The sequence below is a fragment of the Chinchilla lanigera genome, unplaced genomic scaffold, assembly GCF_000276665.1.
Source record: "Chinchilla lanigera isolate Chin_1 unplaced genomic scaffold, ChiLan1.0 scaffold00018, whole genome shotgun sequence".
Taxonomy (NCBI): Eukaryota; Metazoa; Chordata; class Mammalia; order Rodentia; family Chinchillidae; genus Chinchilla; species Chinchilla lanigera.
Genome location: NW_004955419.1, coordinates 873,289 through 883,160, shown reverse-complemented (window position 1 = coordinate 883,160; position 9,872 = coordinate 873,289). Strand labels below are relative to the sequence as shown.

The following is a 9,872-nucleotide window of genomic DNA, read 5'->3' as shown; positions in this document are numbered from 1 at the left end:
TGGAGGCGGCCATGGCAAAGCAGTACGACTCGGTGGAGTGCCCCTTTTGTGATGAGGTGACTAAATACGAGAAGCTTGCCAAGATCGGCCAAGGCACCTTTGGGTAAGCCCGGGCCCCTCGGGGCCGGAAGCTCTGGGCCTGCAGCTTTCAGGGCCCCCACGTCGGGACGCCCAGGGCGCGGCGCGAGGTGGTTCGGAGGACGCTGATCCCCGGCCTGTGCCTTGGGCTCGCTAGGTCGCGTCGTGGCCCGCTTGGGCCTGCGAGCGCAGGCTGGCGGGGAGAAGCTTGAGGTCTCGGGGGGAGGGCGGGGAGGGGCTGCAGAGAGGCGCCCTGGAAAGGAGCGAGATTTCTCCGACCGTGCCGGGGTGGGAAGGGGCCGGGGACCGGGAAACCGAAGTTCGGAGAAAGACCGCAGGGACTGGGTGGTGGAGCAGCCGCGTGCCCGGGCCGCCGGCCCCGCCCCGCCCCGCCGGGATCTCCTTCCTGTCGCCCCGGCGCTCTTGGGGGAAGGGCGGCCCTTGCGGAGTCGCCGCTGAGCCCCCCTGGCGCTCGTTTTTTGACTGCAGGGAGGTGTTTAAGGCCAAGCACCGCAAGACCGGCCAGAAGGTGGCATTGAAGAAGGTGCTGATGGAGAACGAGAAGGAGGGGGTGAGTACGGGTCCCGGGAGCCAACTGTCCTAGGCGCCGGCTTGGGTTTTTGCCCGTTGTTTCTGGGAGTTTCATGTTGAGTTAAAGTTTATACCCAGTAGCTTGGAAATTTCCATATTGTAGGAAATTTGGCCTTCCACTTGTATCTTTTCATTCAAATGTTCTAAAGCATCTGATGTTTTAGTTTGGGGCAAATACGGAGAGGTTCAGGAGGGAGACGAATCTTACTGGAGTGCACATTGGTTGTGAAAATTAGGCAACCTTTAAATACCTTTCTCGTAGCCTTTTCTTTCAATGTAAAAGGAAAACTCAGATATATAGTTTTTTTGTGTGTTTTTTGGTTTTGGTTTTTGAGACAGGGTCTGGCTATGTAATTTAGGCTGGCCTTCGAGGTGATCCTCCTGCCTCAGCCTCCCGAGTGCTGGGATTACAGGAGTGTGCCACCATGCCCAGCATGGCATATAGTTTTTTGTTTGTTTGTGTTTTGTTTGTTTGTTTTCTTGTTGTTTTTTTCTGGTACCGGCAATGGAACTCACGACCTTGCACTTGGCAGGCAGGCGCTGTGCCGCTGAGCTAAATCCCCAGCCCCGTCATATAGTTTTGTTCTTTTTTTAAGTGACTACAACTCAGGGAATGTACTGAGTAGTCTTTCCTGACCCCATCCTAGCTTCAGCTGGGCTTCCTGCGGACCTACTCTTGCGAGGAAATTTCTTAATCTTTTTTTGTTTTGTTTTTGAGACAGGGTCTTCCATTGTAACCCAGACTGCCTTTGCATTCATTGTGTAGAGGGTGCTGACCATGAATTCACTAGGTAGCCCATGCTGACCTTGAACTCATGGTGATCCTCCTCGTGCTAGGATTCTGGCATGTGCCACCACACCCTGCAGGAAATTTCTTACAGTATGTCTCGTTCAGGCTGGCCTCACTGGGATCCTCTAGCTTCAGTCTCCCAAGTGCTAGGGTTACGGGCCTTCAGCACCACCCTGGCTTTTTGTGTTGTGGGGTGTTTTTTTTGTTGTTTGTTTTGCTGTTTTGTCCTTTTTGCAAAGGGTCAGGCTATGCAGATCAGGCTGGCCTTGAACTCACTTCGTAGCCCAGCCAGGCCACAAACTCAAAATGATTCTCCTGCCTCAGCTTCCCTCATGTGTGCTGGGATAACAGGCATGTGCCACCACACCCAGCTTTGTTTTGTTTTTTTAGAAAGGGTCTCACTGTGCTGTTCCTGCTGGCCTGGGAGGTGGCTCTCTCCTCCTGCCTAGGCCTCCTGAGTGCTGGGATCACTGGGCTGTACCACCACTCCTGACAGATTTTTTTAAATCTTTTTTCCGTTATATAATTTATTTATTTATTTATTTTTGGTACCGAGAATCAAACTCAGGACTGTGTGCTTGCCAGAAAGGCGCTTGTGCCACTGAGCTATATGCCTGGCGCCAGATTTTTTAAATCTAAAGAACAGTCATTGGGTTTGGGAGGCTGAGGCAGGAGGATCACTATTAGTTCAAGGCCAACCTGTACTACATTATAAGATTTTTTTTTTTTTTGGTCTTTTTCAGACAGGGTCTCACTATGTAGTTCAGGCTGGCCTTGAGCTCACTTTGTAGCCCAGGCTGGCCTCAAACTCACAGAGTTCCTCCTGTATCAACCTCCTGAATGCTGGGATTACAGGGGTGCTGGGATTATAGGCGTGTACCACCACGCCTAGCAATGTTATAAAGTTTTGTCTAACCCCTCCCACCCCAGTTTTTTGGTAGCCCACTGAGCATAATGCCAATTTTGTCATAAAGTGCATTATTGCCAGGCACGGTGGCACGCACCTATAATCGCAGCACTCTGGAAGCTGAGGCAGGAGGATCTTTGCAAGACCAGCCTGAACTACAGAGTGAGCTCAAGGCCAGCCTAAATAGTGTATCGAGACCCTGTCTCCAAAAAACAAGTGCATTATTGTGGGTGTATAATACCCATGTTTGTTCTTTAGAATATTTCTATTGCTACATTATTTATTTTAATTTTATGAGTTTTATTATGTTACTGCATACTTAACAGGAAGAAATAGCCAAAAAAGTATTGAATTTTTAATATTTATTATTTATAAACAAGCATCAAAATTTTCAACACGCGTTGTTTTTTGGTGTACCAAGTCTAGAAAATAAATTCCTATATCAACTACAATACAAATGCCAATAGAACTCTATAAAAAAAAAATCTTTACTTCAGTTTTCACACCTAAGGCAGTCTTCACATGACAGCACATTCCATACATACATATCGCTTAAACTCACAGCACATGTTTGGTTTTCCTGCCCTTTTTTGCAGACATAACCTGGTATCTTGTTGCTCTTGCTGTTATGCTAGGAGATTCTTACTATACTGTACAACGTGTAGTTAACAGGAATATAAAATATCAATAAAACATTACGTTTTTTTTTTTTTTTTTGTCTTTTTGAGACAGAGTCTCACTTTGCAGTTCAGGCTGGCCTTGAGCTCACTTTGTAGCCCAGGATGGTCTCGAACTCACAGTGATCCTCCTGCCTCAGCTTCCTGAGTGCTGGGGTTACAGGCATGCCCCACCACACCCGGCTTAAAAAGTATTAAATTCTTCATATGTGCATTTAGAATAAACATCAACATTTTCACGTCAGCTGTATACTTGCTTACGAAACCTAAAAGATAACATCAGAAATAAATTCCTACGTGTACTGCAATGAAAATACCAATAGAACTCTACAATAAAAATAATCTAGCTGGGTGTGGTGGTGCATGCCTATAATCCCAGCACTTGGGAGGCTGAAGCAGGAGTGAGTTTTGTGAGTTTGAGACCAGCCTGGACTACAGAGTGAGCTCAAGGCCAGCCTGAACTGCATAGCAAGACCCTGTCTCAAAAAGACAAAAAAAAAAAAGTTTGCTTCAATTATCACACCCAAGGCAGTCTTCACACACGACAACAGCGTATTCCATGTACAAGTCTCTGACAGCACGTGCTTAGCTTTCCTTTCTCCTTTGTGGCAGGCTATTTTTCTCTCTTGTCTTCCTGTTTTTGCCAGGACCTTCCTACTACATTGTATAATGTGCACTTAGCAGGAGAATGAGATACCAATAAAATAAAATATCAAATATGCAATGATTGCTTGGAATAGACATCACCATTTTCTTTGTGGTGCTGCACCTGCCTGTTCACCTGTCAGCTCACCGGTGTGCTCCACAATTTTTGCATAGTTCCCTGGGCAGAAACATTTTGTGGGCTGGGGATTTAGCTCAGCGGCACAGCACCTGCCTGGCAAGCGCAAGGTCATGAGTTCGATTCCCGATATCGGAAAAAAACAACAACAACAAAAAAGATGTTTCTGCAGAAACATTTTGATTTTTCTCTGCTGTAAATGTTCTCTTAGGAGTTCCAGTCCCAGTCTTCTAAGAAAATTTCTCTGTGATACTTTTTGCACTTGTTATTTTCTTTATAAACTACCAAACTTCACACCACACATTTAGGCTTGAGTAAATCACAACCGTTGGCCAACGCTTTGTGTTTCAGGTGACGTCACAGTTGCTGCATAACTCAACAACATCACTGCCTTTGGTTTTATTATAAAAAGTTTCCATTTCAGGCTTCCGTTTTGTTGAGGTTTCCCTATCAATGTATTTCCATCGTGGTACAGTGTTGACATCAACAGTACCAGGTGGTTTTCCTTTGCCATGCAGGAGGCCAGTGTTACATCTTTCTGAAATCCAGAGATTATACTATGCAATTCTCTGTTTTGAAATCACAATATTTCATTTGGAATCTCTGCTTTGTTCCTGGGTGTATTTCTGGGCTGGTCAGCTTGTGGTCTGTTAGCAAATATAACATCAATTGGAAACTGGTAAACCAATAAATAATTGAGTGTCACATTCTGATTGGTTTGGGAGGTGGGAGCAACAAGTCTATTCACAATGTCGCTCGGTTTGTTACTATATGAATAAGGACCTAGTGGCTGAGTTCCAGGGTAAATTTCTAAATTGAAAGCGTAAGTCTTTGCATCTACAAGGGCATCAATTTTTATGCCATATTTTGAAGGTTTTGGGAATATACTGCCTGAAGGCAAACATGAAATACTGTAAGATGTTCATCAGTAGTCATGTTTTCAGATGGTGTATAAATTGCTTGACATTTACCCTCAAATATCTCAAGCCCTGAACAGATTATCAGCAGCCAGATTATCCGTTCTTTTTCTTTCTTTTGTATTATCAAACCTCAGGCAATTTGGAAGGAAACCAAGTCTCCTCAATGTCGTTGTTATTTACAAACTTCAACCCCACACCCATGGCTTTTTCATAAGTCTATTACATTCTTTCCATTTCCTTTTTTTTTTTTTTTTTTTTTTTTTTTTTGGTTTTTTTCCAGTACGGGGAATCGAACTCATGACCTGGCGCTTGCCAGGCAGGTGCTGTGCCACTGAGCTAAATCCCCAGCCCCCGCTTCTTTCCATTTCCATGAGAGAGCCCTGCTAAATACAGTTCCAGCCCATGCTGGAAGGCATAACGAGCCAGGCGAGGTGGTGCATCCCCTCAGGACTATCAGTTAGGCCAGCCTGGACTATATAAGTGAGTTCAGGTCCGCCTGCACTGCATAGCAAGACTCTACCTCCAAAAATGTTATGGTTTACTGACATTTAGTCAGTCAAGTGTTTATCCCTGTTTCAGTTCATTATCTTAAATCAACTCTGTGAGGTGCGCATGCTACTATCATGCCCAGTTTGTAGGTCAGGCATCTGAAACAGCTGATGTCAGAGCACATAACCCCGCTGCCTCCTGGCTCAGGGTCCCTGAGTGTGGATTCAGAGTCAGTTCAGAGTCTGTAGCACTCTCACTTTTGACCATTTCCTCTCTTTCTCTTACCCAGTTCCCCATCACAGCCTTGCGGGAGATCAAGATCCTTCAGCTTCTCAAGCATGAGAATGTGGTCAACTTGATTGAGATTTGTCGAACCAAAGGTGAGTTGCTTGGATCTTACGAGAAAATGAGGCTTTGGCCAACTGAGCCTATGCGAAAGCTAAGCTGGGAGCTCTTAACCTGCCTCCTCTTGACTCCGACACACCCTCCGCTTTCTCTCCATCGGAGCCAGTGCTTCCCCTGCTGCCACAGCACCCACCGGTGAACACTGCACCCATGGGTGCTCTGGAGGCCACAGGCAGCTAGGCTGGAGAGGGTGGGAGCTGGTGATAGCCGGGTGTAGAGTTCTGACTCTGCCTCACCCTTTGTGCCTCAGCGTCTCCCTATAACCGCTGCAAGGGCAGCATATACTTGGTGTTCGACTTCTGCGAGCATGACCTTGCTGGGCTGCTGAGCAACGTCCTCGTCAAGTTCACTCTGTCTGAGATCAAGAGAGTGATGCAGATGCTGCTCAACGGCCTCTACTACATCCACAGGAACAAGGTGGGAGCGGGGGCGTGGGCGGCTGCTGTGCAGATGCAGCAGGGGACCCTTAGGGACAAGGCTGAGCCCTCCTCCTGTTCCCCTGCAGATCCTGCACAGAGACATGAAGGCTGCCAACGTGCTCATCACTCGGGACGGAGTCCTGAAGCTGGCCGACTTTGGGCTGGCCCGGGCCTTCAGCCTGGCCAAGAATAGCCAGCCCAACCGCTACACCAACCGCGTGGTGACGCTGTGGTACCGGCCCCCGGAGCTGCTGCTCGGTGAGGGTCCTGAGCCGGCACGGGGGGGCAGGGGCTGGCACCTTTCGGGCCACAGCTTCCCACTGCCTCCCACTGCCAGGGTTTCTGAGGCCTCTGGCCCCGGGGCACCATGGCCCTGGAGGCCCACAGGCTCAAGGGGCCCTCCCGGTGTGCTCTTCTTCCAGGGGAGCGGGACTACGGTCCGCCCATTGACCTGTGGGGTGCAGGGTGCATCATGGCCGAGATGTGGACCCGCAGCCCCATCATGCAGGGCAACACGGAGCAGCACCAGCTTGCCCTCATCAGCCAGCTCTGTGGCTCTATCACCCCGGAGGTACGTGGCTAGGCTGAAGTGGGGCCTGGAGGGTCTCCTCTGCTCTCCTCTCTTCTTCCATCCCCTCCCCTTGGTGCAGAGAATGGGGCGGGGCCTGACAAGGGAAGGTTCTGTGCAAGGTCAGGGCCTGGGCCCCTGGCCTCCTGGGCTGTGTTTGGGTCTTAGGTCTGCCCCAGCTGGCTTCATGGCCCTGGGGTGGGTGTTTGAATCAGTGCTGATTCCCAGTACAAATCAGTGCTGGGTTTCTCTTCTGTAAGAGCTATATATTAGGTGCACACCTGTACTCTGAGCACTCTAGGAGGCTGATGCAGGAGGACTGCAGGTTCTGTCCCAGCCTGGGCAATGTAATGACTTAGCAAGATCTCTCTCCAAATAAAATAAAAGAACTGGGTATGTAGCCCCATGGCAAGGCCCTAGATTTGATCCCTGGTACTGCAGGAAAATAAAACAGGGGTATGCTTTTGTCAGGGTTGGCTGGCACAGGTATCCCAGTAGCTTGTGTGAGAGGCCTGGCACTTGGCACGTGCTGGTGTGGTGGCCACTGCTGCTTTTCGCGGGGAGGGGCCTGGCTCTCCCTCCGGCAGGGATCGGGGTGCATCTGATGCTTGACCAGCAGGTGACTTCACTCCGCCCCGTCCATGCCTCCCTCCCAGGTGTGGCCGAACGTGGACAAGTACGAGCTGTTGGAGAAGCTGGAGCTGGCCAAGGGCCAGAAGCGGAAGGTGAAAGACAGGCTGAAGGCCTATGTGCGTGACCCGTACGCGCTGGACCTCATCGACAAGCTGCTGGTCCTGGACCCTGCGCAGCGCATCGACAGCGATGATGCCCTCAACCATGACTTCTTCTGGTCTGACCCCATGCCCTCGGACCTCAAGAACATGCTGTCCGCCCATCTGACGTCCATGTTTGAGTACCTGGCGCCGCCGCGCCGGAAGGGCAGCCAGATCACACAGCAGCCCGCCAACCAGAACCGCAACCCGGCTACCACCAATCAGACGGAGTTCGAGCGCGTCTTCTGACGGCCGGGCCCACTCGGCCTTAGTGCCGTCCTTTCACTTTCTCTTCTGCTATGTGACTTGCGTTGTGGAGACCATAGGGCATTTCAGTTCTTTTCCACGTTTTATTTAACGCCTGCCTGGGCACCAGAAGCAACCAGCCGAGCAGACTGCAGCAGCGCCTTGGCTGAAGGCTGGGAGGGCACAGGGTGCCGTGCCCAGTCCCTGGGTTTCCGGACGGTGCCCAGAGGGTCTCCATTCACCTTAGGACAGGAAGCGTGGCTGGAGAGGGGGGCCGAGCGGTGACTCCTCAGAGCCCTGGCGTGACAGGAGGGGGCAGGTCCCCCACTGTCTCCAGCGCTCCCTGAGGTGCTGAGATGGGCGCGGGGAGCAGCGCGGCCCTGGGAACCGTCAGTCCTTGGTCTGGGCCCCGGGGGCACCGGGGCCGACGAGAACTCTTGGTTTCTTCAGTAGGAGAATTTTATCGTGTTTTTTGCCTCAGTTGTTCAGAGACATTTGTGGATGAAGTTTGATCAGTTATAATTAAAAGTTGAATTTTTTTTTTTTTTTTTGCAGTAAGCGCTGTGTCTTTTCTGTGTTCTACCCTCAACTCAGCCCACAGCTGCAGTTAGGAATTGGTGTACGAAGTCACTGGAGGTCTTTCTTTTTTTTGCCTTTCTGAGACAGGGTCTCGCTATGCGGTTCAGGCTCACCTTAAGCTTGCTTTGTAGCCCAGGATGGTCTTGAACTCACAACGATCCTCCTGCCTCAGTCTCCCGAGTGCTGGGATTACAAGCGTGTGCCACCACGCCTGGGCTGGGGGTCTTGACTCTTTTTTTAAAAAAATCTCTTGTTGTCGTAGTTACTTTTCTTATTGCTGAGACGAAACACTGGACACTCAGAGGTCAGAGGAGGAGAGGTTTATTTTGACTCAGTTTGCAGCAGTTTGGGTCCATAGTTAGCTGGCTCCAAGGCAGGTTGGCACAGCAGAGGATAAAGTCCATGGCAAGGAGGCAGCGAGCCACACTGTGTTTCCGCGATGTGAGCTTGGAGGGCGCCTCAGTGGTTGTGGCTGGGGTCAGATTAAAATGGGGAGGCGCCCAAAGGCCCGAGTATTGGCTTGAGGGAAACTCACCGGACTGGGAAGGTCTGAAAATTTTTTCCTCTGAAGAAAGAGGGCTTGACGAAAAGGTTTTTGTTTCATTGTGTTATGGTACTGGGGCTTGGGCCGAGGTCTTTTCACACTAAGCTACAGTCCCTGCCCTTTTTACTTTTTTAGTGTTTTGAGACAGAGTCTCACTATTATTTCAGGCTGTCCTTAAATTCACTATGTAACCCAGGCTGGCCTTCTGCTTGGGAAAATCCTCCTGCCTCAGCCTCCCAAGTGCTAGGATTACAGGCATGCACCACCATGCTTGCCTTTATTTTTATTTTGAGCCAGGGACTCATTAAATTGCCTAGGCTGGGCTAGAACTTGCAACCCTCCTACCTCAGCTTCACGGAGTGCTGGGATGATAGGTATTTCCCATCACACCTATACCCTAGCTTTTGTTTGCTTATTGAGGGAGGAACCCAGGGCCTTGGCCCAGAGTTCGTATTCTTGACCCAGTCATTCCAACTCAGCAGGAATTTCTTAGAAGCGGATGAACAATGATAGTCTATGAGCCCATTCATTCTGCACCCCAACCTTGGTGGCTTCATGGTTTGTTCAGCGACTGCCACGTATGTCTTCAAGGCCAGATTGATGCAGGCAGTGCTGCCAGGACCTAGTTAGTGGCCACGGGTGGGGCCGCCTGGAACAACAAAGGGGTAGGAGAAAAGGAGCGGGGGGCAGCGCAACATGAGAACAGAAATCCCAGGGCAGATGGAGGTGGATAGATCAGGAGGTGGTGAGATTAAACTTAGCCCTCAAGAATTTGAGGCAGGTGGGTGCTTCTGTACATGCTTTATTTTCTCACAATATTTTTATTTGTGTAATAAACCATATTTGTATATATTTTTATTAGTATGTGTGTGCAGGACATAATGATTACATTCCTCATGGGGCATGGTATTGTGGCAAAAATCCCAGCACTCTGGTGGCTGAGGCAGGAAGATCCAAGTGAGTTCAAGGCCAGCGTGGGCTACATAGTAGTTTAAGGCCAGGTTGAATTACAGAGCAGCACGCTGTCTCAAAAAACAAAACAGTCCTTGGGGAACTGGTACGTGAGCAGAACAGTCTTCGTTCTTTCTCCCCTTTGCTGCTTCTC

General features: G+C 49.7%; 1 protein-coding gene across 1 annotated transcript; it reads left to right on the top strand.

The window, feature by feature from the left end:
- Cdk9 (cyclin-dependent kinase 9) lies at window positions 1–8,202 on the top strand (the record flags this gene model as incomplete). Its single annotated transcript, XM_005382409.2, is given in 7 exon segments — window positions 1–103; window positions 568–649; window positions 5,523–5,613; window positions 5,889–6,055; window positions 6,144–6,315; window positions 6,480–6,628; window positions 7,282–8,202. Coding segments are annotated over 7 exon segments (1,130 nt in total), but the record flags the coding sequence as incomplete, so codon positions are not given.
- Window positions 8,203–9,872: the final 1,670 nt, after the last annotated feature.